The 19,552-nt window shown below is 43.4% G+C and overlaps 1 protein-coding gene across 2 annotated transcripts in view; it reads left to right on the top strand.

Annotated features, from left to right (window-relative positions):
- Positions 1-19,552, top strand: part of LOC124551979 — a 200,257-nt gene that overhangs the window by 102,205 nt on the left and 78,500 nt on the right. For both annotated transcript variants that reach the window (XM_047126482.1, XM_047126483.1), the window contains exon 8: positions 17,570-17,601. In XM_047126482.1, the coding sequence (XP_046982438.1) occupies positions 17,570-17,601 (32 nt within the window). The remainder of the gene's footprint in view (positions 1-17,569; positions 17,602-19,552) is intronic.

Genomic DNA, 19,552 nt, shown 5'->3' with positions numbered 1-19,552 from the left:
TGCAAAGATACAAAATGTGTGGATCCCACAAGTGCAAAATTACACATCTGTGCCACTACTCACATATATTGCTCTCATCTGGATGACTGTTTGAAGTGTTCTGTCATCAGAATGAAACATACATTCTTCTTTGTCCTCAAACCATCTGACTCCTGTCACCAGAATGTCCAGGGGAAAAAGACCATTGCCGGTTGGTGGGAGCCATCTAGGAGGTTTTCAGGAGGTGCTCTATTCCCACCTGGTGTGTTGTCAATTTGTTTGGTGGCAGGGGAGACAGAAGTCGTGGTGTCATCTGAAGAACAAGGCAAAGTTGGTATTTCTCAAAGGGACCACAAGTAAACATATTCACTGCCAGATGCAGCAGTGAATGAGTGACATAGGCATAGACAGTCTGTCAAGAGTTCCTTATGCCACTGCTACAGAACACTTACTTACGGCAGAGCAGAGTGCTGCTCACATCAATCTGCAGTCATTGCCAAAGATGACGATTGTCTCACTCCAGCCATCAGTGTGAGAGCTGTATTAGATAAAAGTGCAGCAATGTTTATAATCAGTACTTCTAAGGAATAGACTATTATCTTGTTCTATATCAAGCGATATGTTAGTGTTCAGTGACAGTAACAAATACATGCGACATTCCTGTGGCTATTGACTTGTTCAGTGCTGAGTATTTCAACTCATAAAAAATTAATCTAATAATTTATAAGTGTTGGGTCTTTGGCTGTGGAGGCCCGTTGTTAGGAGTGTTTGGCGCACTGTATGTTCAGACGCACTTGCACTCTGTCCAGCATTAAAGTCTGTTGTTAGTTCCACCACAGCTTGCATCTATCCTGTTTTACTAGCCTGCCCAGCCTTTGATGTCCGATATATGGAAAGAGGGGTGGCGGTCCAACCCCAAGATGTCTGGACATAGTTTCACCTATGTTTAGCCATTTGTTGAAGACACTCACCTCAGCACTGCTCAAACACCCAACAAGTTGTGCAGTTTCCAAAGTGCTAGAGCCGAGCCTGGAGGCCATCATAATCAGCCCTCAGTCAAACTCGGATAGATTGTGCATATTCGCCATTCTACACATGGACAGGTGGGGAAGGCGGATAGTCGTGTTCGGTTCGTTGGTAGAATTTTGGGAAGATGTGGTTCATCTGTAAAGGAGACTGCTTATAAAACACTAATACGACCTATTCTTAAGTACTGCTCAAGTGTTTGGGATCCCTGTCAGGTCGGATTGAGAGAGGACATAGAAGCAGTTCAGAGGCGGGCTGCTAGATTTGTTACTGGTAGGTTTGATCATCGCGCGAGTGTTACGGAAATGCTTCAGAAACTCGGGTGGGAGTCTCTGTAGGAAAGGAGGCATTCTTTTTGTGAATCGCTACTGAGGAAATTTAGAGAACCAGCATTTTAGGCTGACTGCAGTACAATTTTACTGCCGCCAACTTATATTTCGCAGAAAGACCACAAAGATAAGATAAGAGAGATTAGGGCTCATACAGAGGCATATAGGCAGTCATTTTTCCCTTGTTCTGTTTGGGAGTGGAACAGGGAGAGAAGATGCTAGTTGTGGTACGAGGTACCCTCCACCATGCACCGTATGGTGGATTGCAGGTTGATGGCCATAATATTCTGGCTGATCAGTGTATCTCTGGACACTGGCTGTGTTCTATGCTGCTACAGTGCTTACTGTATTTATCGATTGTATGAGTTCAATCCATACATGAGTTTCATGTTTTTATACTGTCAGAATTAGTCGCAAAATATAGTAAGGCCAGGACCAATTTGACCATCTGTACTACTAACAATAAGTCTATTCATGAGGCACATTACATCAGCACTCGAATTGTGACATACCACAATTATGTACTTTTTAGCTAACTTGTATAAATGTCCACTGTTGTGAAGCACATCATCTCCTATTTCAATTTTTCCTTCTTAAGAGTGGTGTTAAATAAATAAGAGAATTTTTAACTGCAATGTTTTTCACACAAAAAGTTGCCCACGATAACTAGTTCCTACTGAGTAACTTTCTAATTTATAATGTAGTGCTCCACTGGTTTTTAGTCCATTGAAGTTCATCTACATCTACATCTACATTGATACTCCGCAAGCCACCCAACGGTGTGTGGCGGAGGGCACTTTACGTGCCACTGTCATTACCTCCCTTTCCTGTTCCAGTCGCGTATGGTTCGCGGGAAGAACGACTGTCTGAAAGCCTCCGTGCGCGCTCTAATCTCTCTAATTTTACATTCGTGATCTCCTCGGGAAGTATAAGTAGGGGGAAGCAATATATTCGATACCTCATCCAGAAACGCACCCTCTCAGTTATTACTGATACATGCGGTGAATGTTGTTTCACAAATAATTGGGATACCTAAGGCTTGTTTCTTAAGTATTATACACTCCTGGAAATGGAAAAAAGAACACATTGACACCGGTGTGTCAGACCCACCATACTTGCTCCGGACACTGCGAGAGGGCTGTACAAGGAATGATCACACGCACGGCACAGCGGACACACCAGGAACCGCGGTGTTATCCGTCGAATGGCGCCAGCTGCGCAGCATTTGTGCACCGCCGCTGTCAGTGTCAGCCAGTTTGCCGTGGCATACGGAGCTCCATCACAGTCTTTAACACTGGTAGCATGCCGCGACAGCGTGGACGTGAACCGTATGTGCAGTTGACGGACTTTGAGCGAGGGCGTATAGTGGGCATGCGGGAGGCCGGGTGGACGTACCGCCGAATTGCTCAACACTTGGGGCGTGAGGTCTCCACAGTACATCGATGTTGTCGCCAGTGGTCGGCGGAAGGTGCACGTGCCCGTCGACCTGGGACCGGACCGCAGCGACGCACGGATGCACGCCAAGACCGTAGGATCCTACGCAGTGCCGTAGGGGATCGCACCGCCACTTCCCATCAAATTAGGGACATTGTTGCTCCTGGGGTATCGGCGAGGACCATTCGCAACCGTCTCCATGAAGCTGGGCTACGGTCCTGCACACCGTTAGGCCGTCTTCCGCTCACACCCCAACATCGTGCAGCCCGCCTCCAGTGGTGTCGCGACAGGCGTGAATGGAGGGACGAATGGAGACGTGTCGTCTTCAGCGATGAGAGTCGCTTCTGCCTTGGTGCCAATGATGGTCGTATGCGTGTTTGGCTCCGTGCAGGTGAGCGCCACAATCAGGACTGCATACGACCGAGGCACACAGGGCCAACACCCGGCATCATGGTGTGGGGAGCGATCTCCTACACTGGCCGTACACCACTGGTGATCGTCGAGGGGACACTGAATAGTGCACGGTACATCCAAACCGTCATCGAACCCATCGTTCTACCATTCCTAGACTGGCAAGGGAACTTGCTGTTCCAACAGGACAATGCACGTCCGCATGTATCGCGTGCCACCCAACGTGCTCTAGAAGGTGTAAGTCAACTACCCTGGCCAGCAAGATCTCCGGATCTGTCCCCCATTGAGCATGTTTGGGACTGGATGAAGCGTCGTCTCACGCGGTCTGCACGTCCAGCACGAACGCTGGTCCAACTGAGGCGCCAGGTGGAAATGGCATGGCAAGCCGTTCCACAGGACTACATCCAGCATCTCTACGATCGTCTCCATGGGAGAATAGCAGCCTGCATTGCTGCGAAAGGTGGATATACACTGTACTAGTGCAGACATTGTGCATGCTCTGTTGCCTGTGTCTATGTGCCTGTGGTTCTGTCAGTGTGATCATGTGATGTATCTGACCCCAGGAATGTGTCAATAAAGTTTCCCCTTCCTGGGACAATGAATTCACGGTGTTCTTATTTCAATTTCCAGGAGTGTACATTTAGATGCCCTGTCCTTATTGATAGTACCCTTTCCTATTGACTTCCTACTGTGCCAGTGTTATTTATGTGAGAGAGAGAGAGACATACAGTTTGTACATTATATTTCAAGGCCCTTTAGAGCTGTACCTCTAAGATGAGTTACTTATTCTAAAAAAGGCTTTTTATTGTTGTCTAGGACTGTAGTATCTTACACTGTACTGCTGTATGGGTTACTAGCTTCCATTTTCATGTGCAGACCATGGTTTATATGTTCATCACAGATCATTTTGACTATATCTAGCAAGTGTATATAGTTAAATTTATGAAAACAGTTGTTTTAGCTTCAAATTATAGTTCTCTATTTATTTAGTTATTAATACATAACTTCTGTGGCAAATTATTTTAGACTGGCATATTTGTTGCATCAGAGTCAAATTAATATAACATAAAACAAATGTGAAGCACTAAATCAAGTAATTGTGCCTAACAACATTCAGAGCACATTGTCAGTTATTATCTAAGTTTCATGATAGAAGTAGATATTCATCGTGTGAGAATGAAATTTATAGTGAACCTCCAGAACCACAAATATTATGGGATAATAAGTGCCTGCCAGTAGTTGGCAACTTAAATCAAAGCTAAACAGGTTTACTTAACTTTCAAAAGCTGGTGTAGCTAGGCAGTTATGTCACATGGACAATGGAAACATACAAGGAGAAAACTGACCAGTTATTAAATAACTGAAAAAGAACAATCACACGTGGATTTGATGATATGCCATATGACTTTATGAAGCAAAGTGTACCATACTTTAGTGTTGTAATTAGTCACCTGTGCAATGTGGCATTCAAAGACAGTCAGTTTTCAGATATCCTGAATACTTAATAGCAAAGTAATTTATAATAATGGGGAAAGAGGTATCTCATAGATTGCTGTATCCTGCTATTAGTGCATGTGAGTGCGCCGAGTGTGGTGTCACCACGCGTGTGCACTTGAATCGGTCACCAACTGTTTCAGTGCAGGCCGGCAGCTGGAGGGCACGTGTGGAAAGTATGCATGTAGTGTTTTCTTCGCCGCTCGGACTGCTGGCACGTCATGCATATATAGACATGGAGCAGTGCTTTTTGACCCACTCTGTGCCCTTCCAGTTATACTATGACCGTCGTTTGTTCTGTGCCTTGTTTGTGTGAGTTCACGAGAGCATTATTTTCATTATTATTCAGAGGCTGATGAGTAAAGCCATATTTGTGTTACTTGGATCAGTGTCATGTATTACTTGCTTACTACATAAATGGTGATGAGCGTGGGTCAGTTTCTGAGTGTGCAATCTGTAAGTATGGTTTCATGCAGTTAGTCATTATGAATTCTGTGCTACCAGACCTGTTTCAACAGCCTACAGTGGCAGTGACCACTTTGTTGGCTTCCATTAACAGAGAGGGCACTGTTCCACTGGTCCAACCACCCACTCTTCCTCCATATGGTGATTCAGCCGAGGACTTGGGAAGCTTATGAAAAGAGACTCATATTACAGCAGTTTTTGGCTTTTGGTGTGACACACAAATTTGTGCAAAGCGTTCTTCCCCTCGTGGATTTTACCCAAAGAGTATCAATTACTGTGTCAGCTTGCCCTTTACAAGAATCAGCAGCATGAGGAGGATAATCGGGTTGGTTGCACCAATAATCACACCCATTCAGCAATAGTTCATTTATTAACCTTAAAACATACAAGGATCACAAAGAACTGAACTGAACAGAACATGGCAGAACAGCCAAAGATAATGCTTAGAGTCCAAAGATGAATGCATATCGATGTTGGTGTCGATTTCGTCGGGAGTTTGTTTACAATGTGTGGCGGGCGGGGCAGGTGTGGCATAGTTGTGGTGTTTGGAGCCACTTGGCGTGTCCAACAGGAGCCGAGGTGGCAAAATGTCCCAGGAGTCAATTCAACAAGATGGCCGCCGGCCCGAAGCAGTGGCACTGTGGTCGGGTGAGCTCGGTAGAGCTCGTGAGCCGTTAGTGAGTCTGTTGTCCGAGGGCGTGGCCTGTGGCAGCACAGTCACAGGCGAAATGCTTGGCATGAGTGCACTGCTTGTGTTGTCAGTGGCGGTCGCATGGCAGCGTGCAGGAGCCGAAGTTGCATAGTTTGAGGTGCTGTCCGCGAGGGGCGGGGTAGGAGCTGTCAGTTTGGGAACTGCCGTGTTAGGAGGGTGTGGCCCTGCGGAACTGTCATTACATGTTATGGCAGTCTTGATAGCACAATTGCGAGGGGTAGCGGGAGGTAAACACACGGAGGCTCGATTGCTGGGATTGCAAGCAGATTCAGCACACTTACTGACCTTGCTTTGGCTTTGCTGTAGTGTCTGTAATTCTTTTGCTGAGTGTCTGTAATTCCTTTGCTGCATCGGAGAGCTGGAGCTGTGTTTCGTGGAGCCGGAGGGAGAGCTCGAAGTTTTTCTTGAATAGCAAGCAACGTGTTTAAGCTCGACAAGGCACTTGTGCGTGGTTTCTTATAACATTGTCAACAGAGATGAGCATGTACAATTGAGATAAGCCTGGACCGATGTGTCACAGGAGGAGTTGCTTGACGGAGCACAAGGGAAGTGAGTCTTCGACAGGTGATGAAACATTGTGTTTCGCACTAGGTCCGGTAAAAGCTTGTGGTGTCGCAAGAAGTCAATGCCTAGTATAGGTTTGTCAATTTCGCACACTAAAAAAGTCCACTCGATTTTGCAGTTTGTGGAGAGTGAGACGACGTGGGAAGTTGAACCCATGCATTGTAGTTTAGTTGAATTCGCGACTTGCAGTGAAGTATGATGAGGGCGGATGTTTGACGACGCTAACGACATAGGCAGCAGCGAAACATCGGCACCTGTGTCCACTAGGAAATGTTTTTAATGTAAAGTCGTCCACAATTACCCGGTCGTTCCCAGACAGAATGGAGCACTGGGTGTGCCTGTCACGTTGTGCGCAGGAGGCGGCACCTGGACCTACCTGCAATTGGCGTTTGGGAAGTTGAAGGGTGGTCTGCAGTTCCGTGCTGCCTCACCAAACTGTGTGCGGAAGTAACAGTACGGGTAGTGCGGTTGCACTTCCTGCGCAAAAGTTTGTTGCCAGTAGCGGTGGCCGAGGTTCGGTGGCCGCAGCAGGTTCGGTTGCAGGAGGGGGAGTGACTGTGGGCTGAGCCGGTGGCGTCCCAGTTGCTCGTTTTCTGCTTCCCAGAGCGAGTGGAACGGTCGGCACAGTACGGTACCAGCCACGTCCAGCCACAGGGCGATGATCCTGAACCTGAGACTTGTCAGGTAGGCAGTGGCTGGCGAAACAGAGCAGTGATGCTTCGTGTAGCTTGTCAGCAATTGTCATTCTTTGCTTGACAGGTTCAGGAGACCTTTGAGTCAGAGCAAAGCCGATGAGGAGGTAGTTTATCTGACCAGGTGGCGAGGAGAGCTGTGTCATAGAATAGATTGGCACTGACCAGGGCACATAGCCGTCTCCAGAGCTGGGAAGGTTTGTTGTTGCCTAGCGTGGAGCACTTGCCGTATTGCTGCCTCAGTTGAGCGTGCAAGCCGATGTAGAACTGTCTTTTTGCTAGAGTGTACCGGGTAGATGAGTCCGGGACGTTGACCCGGTCAGCAATCAAATCCTCCTGGTTGTGCAGGTGGATGATGAGGCACAGAAACCTGGTTGACTCATTGAGTTTGTAATGGTCGAACACTTCATCCACAATTTTGAACCAGGTTGTTGCTCTGTCGGGATTAAATGGTGGCAGCCTTGGTAAGTGTTGGAGAATATTCAGAAGAACAGCTTGAGTTGAGTTTGTTGAGGCACTGCCTGAATCGAGCTTTTGTTGCTGTAGTACTCCAGGAGAGTGTGCCTCCAGGGGATGTGGCAATGACAGCTGTTCGGGTGGCAGCATGAAGGTGACACGTTGTGGTTGAGCGCGATCCGTCGTGACGTGGAAGGCCGACGCGGGTGAGACACCGTAATGTGTCGATTGTGGTTGCGGAAGCTCAACACGTTGCGGGTGTGTTCGGATTGACGCATCGCAGAAGACCGACGCAGATGAGGCACCGAGATGTGCCGAGAGCGGTAGCGGAAGCTCGACTGGAGCTGGCACGGGGGCGACAGGTGAGAAAAAGTTCAAAGTTTGAGAACACATGTTAGTCCGCAAAAAGCTCAACGTATTATAAGAGCCAGGGGAACCTGTGTTGCAGGGAGGCTGCGGAGGTGCGGGCTGTCCAGAAGCACAGTGTGGGAAATTATGTCGAACATGGGATGGAATGTGTGAATGTTCACTGTTCATAGTCACTCCACTCAAAACGGTGTGCGGATAAGGTGAATGTCATGGCACAAAACATTGAGGCGTAGCAGTGGGGACGGAGGCGGAGGTCAGGCACAGATAACAAATTATTGTTCCTGTTGCAGGCTGAGGTATCAAAGTAGGAAGGCATGTGCTGATGCTGAACCGAGGCAGGCGCGGGTGTGGTCAGATGCTGAGCAGGTAGACCTGTGAACGAAGCTGTTCCGGCCATGTGGCAGGTATCCGCGTGGTACTGCATGGATTGCGGCGTGGCAAATCGTTGTCCTGGTGGTAGTAGGTTGTCTGACGAAGCATTTGCAGAAATTGGTATTGGTCCCGCACTGCACAGAGATCCATAAGAGGTAACTGCACAGTCGATGAGGGAGTGCACATGTGGCGGGAACAAAGGTATTTGATAGCCGGAGTCATGCGAACTCCAAACCTCACTTAATGTTGCAGGCTCAAAATTGTCCGGTGGAATCATCAAGTGAGAGGCATCGTGTTACAGTCCCTGGGGGTGTACATCGCCCGCAACACGATGCATGTCGATCGCAAAATCTGGTGTTAGGCGCTGGTCCAAAGTCATTGTTCGAATGCTGTGTAGATGTAATACATGTGCTGTGTCGATGTAATACACGCGAAAATAACTGACGCGGAGGTTGCGGACACAATAAAACGGCGAAAACGGAAGACAGTACAACTCGGGGTCACCAGTTAGGAGGATTACCCATTTAGCAATAGTTCATTTATTAACCTTAACACATAAAAGGATCACAAAGAACTGAACTGAACATGGCGGAACAGCCAAAGATAATGCTTAAGAGTCCAAAGATGAATGCATATCGATGTTGGTGTCAATTTCATCGGCGCCACAAGCACATTCTTTTGATCACATGTGCAGTTTATTGTCCAACTACCATCACACATAATTGCATGTCGTAGCACCATGAGTTGAATTCTACTGATACCCCAAGAAAACAGACCAGGGCCAGGGCAGCCGAACTTCACAGCCTTAGCCGTAAGTGTCAATTCGTTACTGATGCCCATAATGACTCTTATGCAGTTTCTATTGTGTGCGACACGATTATTTGTTTAGCTCTGAAGTATGGGGTGATGTGGCAATAGTGTTACAAGATGTGCGCACCAGGATAACAGATAGTTTGCACGAGTGGTGGTGATGGTGGTAAACATGTGGGCCCTGCACACCGAGCAGACCAAGGCCATCCCAAGCAGCTGTGATCACCACATCAGCATTCTCTGTTTCCATCTTTTCCTTTCTGTTTCGCCCAGCATGAACATTCAGTGTGCCCTAAGTGCTGGGCTACTTTTAATGCGTGCCAGAAGAAAGACCACTTCGCCTTCATGTGTCGTTTGCCAAACGTTGCTCAGGATATGGACGTACACTGTGAGACTCCAAAGCTTGTGACTTCTTGCAAGTTCTTTATCAAGGTAAGTGATTTTTGCCAAGTGCTCCAGCTACAGATCAACACAGGTGCTGCAGTCACATTATTGAATTCTCAGACCTATATGAGTTTAGGCTCACAACCATCATTGACACCGGTCACACAGATGTTGGTCAGTTATAAGAAACTGAACATTACACTGTTGGGACAATTTATAGCCTCTGGCTGTTACAAGTCAGTGGTTCACTCTGTTACATTTTTGGTGGTTGCTGATACCGCTGTTGAGAACTTGTTCGGGATGGACACATTTTAGGCATTTGGATTTTCTATCACTGATGCGATTTCCTATCACTGACACAGGTCACCTTGTGTCTGATCAGGTACCATATTCTCAATTGGAAACATTGTGTGACGAGTTTTTGGACTTGTTTTTGGAAGGCATAGGATGTGCTACGAATTTGTGTTCGTATTTCTTTGAAATCCATGGCTTGGCCTTGTTTTTGTCATGCACATCCTATTCCTGTCACCCTTAAAAATCAAGTGACAGCAGAATTGGACAGACTTAAGTCTCTATGAGTGGTCCAACTTGTTATGGCTAGTGAATGTTTGTCTCTGCTGGTCGTAGTTTGGAAGGTGTTGGGGAAACTTAGTCTCTGTGACGAATTCAGTACTACTGTCAGTGTGCAGTCGAGCATGGATACGTATCCTCTGCCACACCAAGAGGAACTGTTTTCAAAAATATTTGGGTGCCCAGTACTTTTCTAAAATTGATATGTGTGAAGCATACCTGCAAGTTTCTGTGGATGAAGAATGTCGGCAAGTTCTGGTTTTGAATTCTCCTTTTGGTCTCTATCAATATTTGTGCCTTCCTTTTTAGTGTGGCTAGCACCCCTGCTATTTTCCAACAATTTCTAGTGCAACTGACTATGCCTGTCCCAGTTGCATTAATTATATGGATGATATTGTTATCACAGGCTCCCTCATGGCCAATCATTTGAAAAATTTGTGCACTTTGTCTTCTATCTTACACTCTGCACACTTATGGTGTACCCTTGTGAAATTTCAGTTTTTTCAACATTCTATTGTTTATTTCGGGTTTGAGGTATCGCAGGATGGGATTCACCCTCTGCCACAACACATCTCCACTGCTATGTCTGTACCCCATCCCTCATTCATGAAGGAACTTCAGGCCTTCCTAGGGAAGAGAGCCTACTTAGATAAATTTCTGTTAGGGGCACCCACATTGGCTGACCGGTTGCATGCCTTATTGTGCAAGAATGTACCTTTTTGCTGAAACCCAGATTGCAAATGTGCTTTTTAAATATTCAAACCCAAACTACTCTCAGCCCCTTGTTTAGCTATGTTCTCTCTGGACCAGCACACTGTTTTGGTGATTGACATCTCACAATATGGCCTAAACATGGTCCTAGCTCGCCAATATGCCTACAGCTCTGAACAACATGTGCATTCGCCTCTAAATCTCTCACTCTAGCCCAGTAATTTACTCTCAGGTGGAAAAAGAGGCTCTTGCAATAGTCCATGCTTTCTGAAAACTTCACATATTTTTGTATGGCTCCAAGTTTCACCTTATTACTGATCTCGCACTTCCTTTCATGACAAAGCAGCATACTGCCTAAAGTGCTGTTCTTGTCTTGCTACAATTACAGAATCCATTTTTGACCTACATCTAAACATGCCATTGCGGATGCCTTGTCTTGCCTCCCTGTGGGCCATGATCCTGAATTTGCTTCCATCTTGATGTTGAAACTCAGGCCACAGTCAAGGGTTTCCCAATTACCAGCTGGCATAGAGTAGCTGACGTCGCTGCTGAGCCAGTTCTCCACCAGGTGATTCAGTTTGTTCAATAAAGCTGGCCAGATAAACCACAGGGTCAAGTTTCAGACCCCCTGCACAACTATTTTTCCTCATGGTATCATCTATTTGTTTTTGACGATGTTTTGCTGTTGTCCATGGAAGATGTCTCTCCTAGAGTAGTTATTCCTGCTGCATTTCAGTACAAGGTTCTATACCTTCTCCACCAGGGTCGTTTGGGAGTTTCACACACTAAGCTCTTAACTAGGAGACATGTTTTTTGGCCACGAATTGATGGCAAAATTGTCCATTTTGTTACAGCTTTAGAGCAGTGTGCCTGGCGACAGGCTGCTCCCAGGGCATCCCTGTACCCTGTCCCACTCCCCCCAGTGATAAGAGTGCATTCATGTAGAATTTTACTGGTCCCTTCTTGAATTCCTATTGGCTCTTGGTTGTGGATGCATTTTTCTAGGTTCCTTACATTATCCCGTGTGTGTGCGTGCGTGCGCGCGCGCGCGTGTGTCGACATTTTCTGAGGCCACAATTCGTACACTTTTGAGGGCTTTTTCTATTGAGCGGTTGCACAGTACTTTAGTTTGCGATAATTGGCTGCGGTTTATTTCTCGCACCTTTCATTTGTTTTGTTCCCCTCTTGGCATTTGTCATAGTGAATCCTTCACTAGTACACTCCCCAGTTGTTTGTGCTCTTGTCAAATGCAGCAAAATTGGGGAGGGGCAGTGGAGCATAATACTACTGAATCTCAAGAAAGCAACAGCTGCATCTGTTCTTCATGTTTCTGCAGTAATTGTAAATGCAGCTGGTGCCATGGCTGCTGTCTTGAGAACAGTTATTCCCGAAGAGCTGAGTGCTAATGATGCTTCACATACTGTTACATTACAAGGATGCTCTGAAAAGTTCTCAGCGTTGTCCATAAATTAGAGCACTATTGCATGACTAAGGATGATAGAATGATCAAATTGCTTAGTGTGAAAGTGCTAGTCATTCCCTCCAGTTTTTGGCTGTAGGCAGGTGTCTGAATAAGGTACACTGATGAATTCTTTGAAAAGGAAAGGGGGAGGGGAGTAGAGTATCATGAAGTGATAAACTTTCTACATGAAAGTAGGGTTGATGCCAACTAAAAATCATTCAAGGTTAATAAATGTGTATGATAAATCTTCTACTTCAGTTTCCACCATGAATAAATGGACTTCTGAATTTAAGCAAGGCTATAATAGTGCCAAAGATGATCCATGTGTAGAATGTCCGAGAAGTATAACCTCACCAGAAATCATCAAAAAAGTGCACAATATGATTTTGGAAGATCTGTGTATGAAGGTGTGTGAAATTGCCAAGATTGTTGGGATTTCAGATCACCATGTCAGCTATGTTTTGCACGAAAAATTAGACATGATACCCTTTGGGATGGTGCAACTGCCCATGGCGGATCAGAAACAAATTCATAGAGTTCCTAATAGTGTTTAGTTGCATCAGTATGTGGCAATGGATGAAACATGGATTCACCACTACACACTGAAATGGAAACAGCAATCTAAACAGACAGCTCCAAAGAAGGTGAAGGTGATGTCATCAGTGGGAAAGTTCATGACATCGGTGCTTTAGGAAGCAAATGAAAATATGGAAATTGACCATTTCCAAAAACTAAAACATTAGCTGGAGATTATTATTTTAAATTTCCAGCGGATTTGGATGTAAAAATTAGAGAAAATAGACATGGTTTGCAGATGAGGGGAGGAAAAATCATTTTGCATCAAGACACTGCACCTACCCACAAAAGTGTCTTGGTAATGGCAACGTTGAAGGATCTGCACTGTGAAGTATTGGAAACTCTGCCCTATTCCCCAGTTTTGGCTCCCGCAGACTTTTGTAACCTCAATCTTCCTTGCTGGTAAGTGTTTTTTCTTCGGCCAAGAACTGATTGTAGATCTAGGTGAGTATTTTGTGGCACTTTCATAACACTTGTGCTTTAGAATGGAATAATGTTACTGAAGTACTGCCGGTTGAGGTGTTTTAAGATAAAGAAGAAAGGGCATATGGTTAACGTGTCAACATGTCTGTCCCCACCTTTGATGCATCCCTTCACCCAGATTATTTCACAGTTCGGTTATGTTGTAACCTCTTTCAATAATTTTGAGTTCTTTGCAGAAGTAAACATGCTGTTATCATTGGCATCTGTCTATCCATAAGATATATATTTCAATTGGAATTTAGTATTTTGTCACTGTCCGCTTCCAATTTCAGTGAGCTTTTTGTTCCTAGTATTATGTTGGCATTATTACCTATAATAAGCAAAAAGTATTTCAGATACCTTTACATGGATGTTCCTGCAGTTTGCTAATACTAAATTAATTTTTTTTTTCCTTTTGATCTACAAGAATGTAAGCAGCTTCAAATTAGAGGACCACAATTGATTCCGGATACAATGCAGCAAATAGTGAGGCTTACTTTTGCATTGCATGTGAAGAACACGGCAAGCACCAGTTCAGCGAACCCTATAATGGAACTGAGGATGGTCTGATTGCAGGAGGTAGACACCATTATTGTAGTACAACCTCCTATATGTATCCATTTACACCCAGTACACTCAGTAGCCTTTGGCAAAGCCTACAAATCTCAGACGAGACTTTGTAACAAATTTACTGAGTGTACATTTGCCTTCTTTTGTGCTTTACCCATCTAAAGCTGGACCTCCCAATGATCAAAATACCCTCTGTGCTTGTCTGATCTTGGCAGGAAAGTTGGCAATGAGGCAGTATCTGGCTGGATTGTTATCAACACGAGGGAGCACTTCATATCTGTTGCTAAGGCACAAGGGGATGACCATATTCCCAGCTCCCACATGCAACTTCCACACAGATACAAGTGAATGCACAATTGTCCAAACCAGTCAGATGTTGTGCATCAGATGATGCAATGAGATCAGGTTTTCCAGGGATTGACAACAGCACCAGAGATGTCGCAGCTTTCACCACTGGTACCACAACATCACTGCAGCTAAGAGTAGTAGTCTGAAGTCTGACAACACTTGCTAACACAGCTCCAGATTTTCCCAGAGGGTGGCCAATGCATAAGATTGAGACTTGCAGTCATCACTGTGATCTTAGCTTATTGCTGTGTAAGTCGTAAATGTCAATAAAGAAATTAAATTTTCATAAGTTCTGCCCCGCAAAGTATTCTGCTGAAGTTCCTCCAAAGTTTGTAAAATTTTGATCCTAAAAGTTTGGGACACCCTACATTATGATATTAGACAGATACCTTTGTTCCCATTGATCTGATGCAGAACATGTCTTGAGTATTTCGACTTAACCACTATTTGTGATTCGGTTGAGAAATGACAAGCCTAGAACTACAAATAAACTGGTAGTGTAGAGTATTAGTTCTAATAGTTATTGATGAACATTACCTTTTAAAAAATCAAAAATTAAGTTACCCTTTTTTTTGTTAGTTTTCTCCTGCTGTATAGTTATACACAGTCCAGTTTTTCACCTCCTGTGTAGTTATACACAGTCCAGTCATGTTAATGTGATCAATGCCTATGTTAGGCATCAATATGCAATAACTGCTCACGGATGACAGGTATATAAAGCATGTCAGGGGCAGAGAAAACAGTGCAGTCTTTGTTGTAATGTGGAAACGGTGATTATCTGATATCCAAAAGGGCATGAACATTGGCTTTTGGGCCAAGTGTGGAAGTATTTCCAAAATGGCTGTGTGTGTGTGTAAACTTTTCTGTGCTGCCATGGTTAAAGTGTACCATGCACGGCAAAATGGAGCTATCCAAAACCACTGCCAAGGCAACTGTGGTGTAACGGGCCGTAGATGACAGGCGTGGACGATGGCTGCGGAGATGCTTACAGGTGAATAGACATGCAACTGTTAAGCAACTGACCATCCAGATGAACCAAGGGTCACCAAACATGTTTTCACAAAGACCGTTCAGTGGATGTTGCTTTTGTATGGGCCTCTATGGCAAGCCCCTGGTTCATGCACCCATGCTGACTGCTGTTTATTGTTGATGAAGGCTGGAATTTGCACACCAATACTGCAATTGGATGCTCGCTGAATGGTGATAGGTGGCCTTTTCAGATGAATCATGTTTTAAGCTGCATCGGACAGATGGATGTTGGTGTGTACAGGGAGCACATTCCAACAGTCACTGGAAGGGTCCAGGCTGGAGGAGGGTATGTTATGGTCTGGGGTATCTTTCTGTGGCATTCCCTGTGTGATCTCATCATTCTGGAAGACACAATGATTCAGTACAAGTATGCATCTATCTTTGGGGATATCTCCACCTCTACATGTAGTTTGTTTTTCCTCAGCACGGTGGAATTACCAGCAGGACACGCAACATGTCACATGGCTTGCAGTGTATGTGCATGGTTTGAATAGCACCAGGATAAGTTTACTGTACTCCCCTGGCCACAAATTCTCTAGATTTACACAAAATCGAGAATTCGTGGGACAACCTTGATCAGGCTGTTTGCACTGTGGATCTCAACCAAGAAACATAGTGCAGCTAGCCATGGCACTGAAGTTGGAATGGCTCCACATCCCTGTTGGTACCTCCAGAACCTCATTGACGCTCTTCCTACATGTCTTGCAGTGGTCCGCACTGGAAATGCTGGCAGATTTTCATTTTTCATTGTTAAAAGCAAAACCAAACTGTGAATGTTCTCTTTGTAGTTATTTGTTTGTTTATTCATTTTGAATACCTGCTTGTAAAGTAAGCATCAGGAAATACAGTGTTACTTTCATTTTCTCAATTTATGGAAAACTGAATTTTTTGTGTGCATGTTATTCTAATGAAATGGAACTTTTATACACTTAACTACAGTTTGAATGAGAAGCTGGAAGCTACAGATTATTTAGAACTTACCCATGTGTTGGCTGAAGTGAAACATTGGTGTTATATTTGTGTATTTTTGGAGGTCTTGTCTTTCCTATGGGTTCATTTCTGCTGCGAGTATTGATGTGGCCGGGCGTTTTCTTCAAGACTCATTTTTATTTACAAACTGAAAGGTAGAACATTAAATACTCTTTGCAAAACATACTACTACTGATTGAGATGGTCCCACAACCTTTTTGCATTAAATGTGCCAAGCAGCAATGTAGGAATTCATTAAACATGCTACTCTTACTACATGCTGACTGAGTGTCGACTAAAAACTGACCTGTATTACTTACATATTTCAACAGTATTAACACCACACAAAAAGTGCCCCAATTGAATGGCTGTCATAGTATTGTTCTTCAAATTTACAATTTTTCATAGTTTTGCTTTGTACAAATATTTTTTTTAATTTAATCACAACTTTGAATTTGTTCACTACGCCCTCATATGTTTTTATGCAATGTTGATTTGATTTCCTCTTGCAACATGAACACACGTGTGCACACAATTCATAAATTTTATATGAACTGATATAGAAAATCATAATTAACAGACATGTGTCATAAATTACGCCAGGAGCACAATGTAATAGTAGTTTCTAAATCTTTTCTTGCTCATTTTTTCCCCACCTCCCAAACCCACAACCTTCTGATGCTGTGCCTGTTGGCATTCTAGTCCCTGTACACAGCCCAGACAGTGTTGATTTCTCTCCCCGTCCATATACTACTGTCCCTTCCCCTTCCCTGCCTGCCTCCAAACTGCTTCTTGCATTCCACACGGTAGTGGCATTCTGGCCTAAGATGCTTGATTTGGCGGTCGTGTGTGCATGAGGTGAACTTGCCTGTGTGAATGGTGTGTGTTTCTCTTTTGCTGATTAGGGCTGTGGCTGAAAGCTTTATGTAAGTGTCTTTTGATTTTTTTGGTTGTGCCTGTCTGCAACTTAACATGTCTTCTTTATGGTAAGTAGCAATCTATCTTTGCCTAAATTGTTGATATTCCTAATTTATGTCCTGTAATTCAAAGTCATTGAAACATTTTATTGAATATTATAAGTTTCGAAATTCATAATTTTCCTTGATTAGAGCCTGATAAGATGAAAGCTGGACTACAAAATAAGTAAATATAAGTAACAATATTTTTTACATGAAATCTGCCAAGCAGCAATTTAGGAATTCATTAAAAAGTTGTCTCAAATTGCATTACTATTAGCATTTTCATTAAGTGTGTTGAAAATAAGTTCATTTACAGACCACTTGTATCACTGGGTATGGATACAATATTTGTCACTATCTCATTTTATCTAGTTATTGTATAACACATTAATTTGGTTGTTTACATTCTTTTCCAGGCAGCTGGTGGTTAAAGGAGAGGAGAGATCAGGTAAGCTTTCATTAATTAACTCCATTTGTTGTGGTTTCCAGGCCTCTTGCAATCTGGTCTTGGCTATTTGCCTTCTTTACAGCTGTAGTTCCCCCATTTACCCCTCTCCTACTGAATGGAAACAATCCCCAGATTGAGTTTGTACCATTCATTGCAATATCCATTTTTCCAGTGGTCCTAATTTAATGAGATATCCAGGAGAACATCTATGGAGTTTGGAAAGTAGCTGAGAGTTGCTGACTGAATGAAATCTGTGAAGGTGGATCATTAATAATTCCTAAATAGTTCGGTCTACAAGAGCATTGTTAGTGAAAGGCAGGAATCTTATTTTAAGTTCCATTCTATCACACAGTTTTAACCTTTTAGTGCATTCTTTATTAGTTCTGCAGTAGCGTTGTACTTCATAAATTACAAAATCACATTCTGCCATGTATTACATAATTTTATTTTATAGTGAAAATAGGTTTGTATCAATCTTGGATGAAGGAAGTGCAGCTCAAAATTAAGTATTAATTTCATGCAAAAAAAGGCATATTTTGGCGTAATTTTGCGTTGCAAACACTGTTTGTTAAACCAAATGTGTTGTGTTGACTTTGCTTTTTGTCTCAGTAATCTACTATAAAAGACGGATAAATGTGCCACAACAGCTCAATATTTTATGGTGATGTATTTTGGCGTACTTTTGCGTTGCAAACACTGTTTGTTAAACCAAATGTGTTGGTTGACTTTGCTTTTTGTCTCAGTAATCTACTATAAAAGACGGATAAATGTGCCACAACAGCACAATTATCTGTCTTTCATAGTAGATTACTGAGACAAAAAGCAAAGTCAGCCAACACATTTGGTTTAACAACACAAAAGTACGCCAAAATACATCTCCATAAAATATTGTAGAACAAAAGCAAACTGGTGCTTTTCATTTATTATAATGTTGTTCTACCAAGAACCGACAGAAGACTCTGTTAACATAAAAAAAGGCAATTGGCAATAGTCATTGGTTTGTATCTCTGTAATGATGTCAAATGGTCTGTTGGAAATATAACATTCATATTCATATCAGTATATTGTCTGCCTTCAAACAAAAGTGTGTCAAAGCATACTGGTTGCAAAATTAGTGAATGTTTATATTTCTAATTGAAAGTTGCTATACTGTTGCTGAAATTAGCTGTCAGGTGTGGTAGACTTGTGGGTCTACTGCAATAAGTAAAGAAAAGGTGAAGCTGTGGTTCATGTGTTTAAGGGAGGCCAAATGTTTGAAATGAGCAGAGTAATACAAGTATAGTATCCAAACTAATATTCTAGAGCTTACAGATGTTTCTATTATGGCTCTGTTGAGAATTGTGGTTGAACACTAAGCTGTATGAAACTTTGTACATCTTGGGTGGTGAAAGTACACGTGAAGATTAAAGAGTGCAAGTGCAGTTGTATTTCTTGAGTGGCTTAATGAGGGAGATGAGTTTCTTTCCCATACTGTGGTGAAGCAATGTCTCTCTTATTGCCAAAAAAATCCTGGTAGTAACTGTCATCTCAATTCCAATCAATTACCAACTATTTACTAACTAGAACATGTGGGGGCTGTTTAAGGTTTAATCGTTCCAAAGTTATCTATAAAATTGTATTATTTTGGGGGATCAATTATTTGCTGCTTAATTTGCAGCTCTTGACAATTACTTATCACCAACATCTTACTAGGGTCTCAGGCTTGATGTCTTCTACATTACCCTAAGAATTAGTCACCAAATAGCAGAAGTGTTGAGTTGTTGCTTCTGCTTTTCTGTGAGTAGTCTCCATTGTGCCAAAAGTATTTACATTCTTCCTGAACTTTCCCTACTGAATTTGTCCTAATAATAAAATAGATTGTATCTTAAAATTGGTTTCCTGTCTACTTTAATGAATTTTAAATGAATTGGTAATTCTCGTTGGATTTGGCAATATTCTGCCCAAGGCTCTT

The sequence above is a fragment of the Schistocerca americana genome, chromosome 1 (genome assembly GCF_021461395.2).
Source record: "Schistocerca americana isolate TAMUIC-IGC-003095 chromosome 1, iqSchAmer2.1, whole genome shotgun sequence".
Lineage (NCBI taxonomy): Eukaryota > Metazoa > Arthropoda > Insecta > Orthoptera > Acrididae > Schistocerca > Schistocerca americana.
The sequence above is the reverse complement of the archived record's forward strand: the minus strand, read 5'-3'. Positions and strand labels throughout refer to the sequence as shown.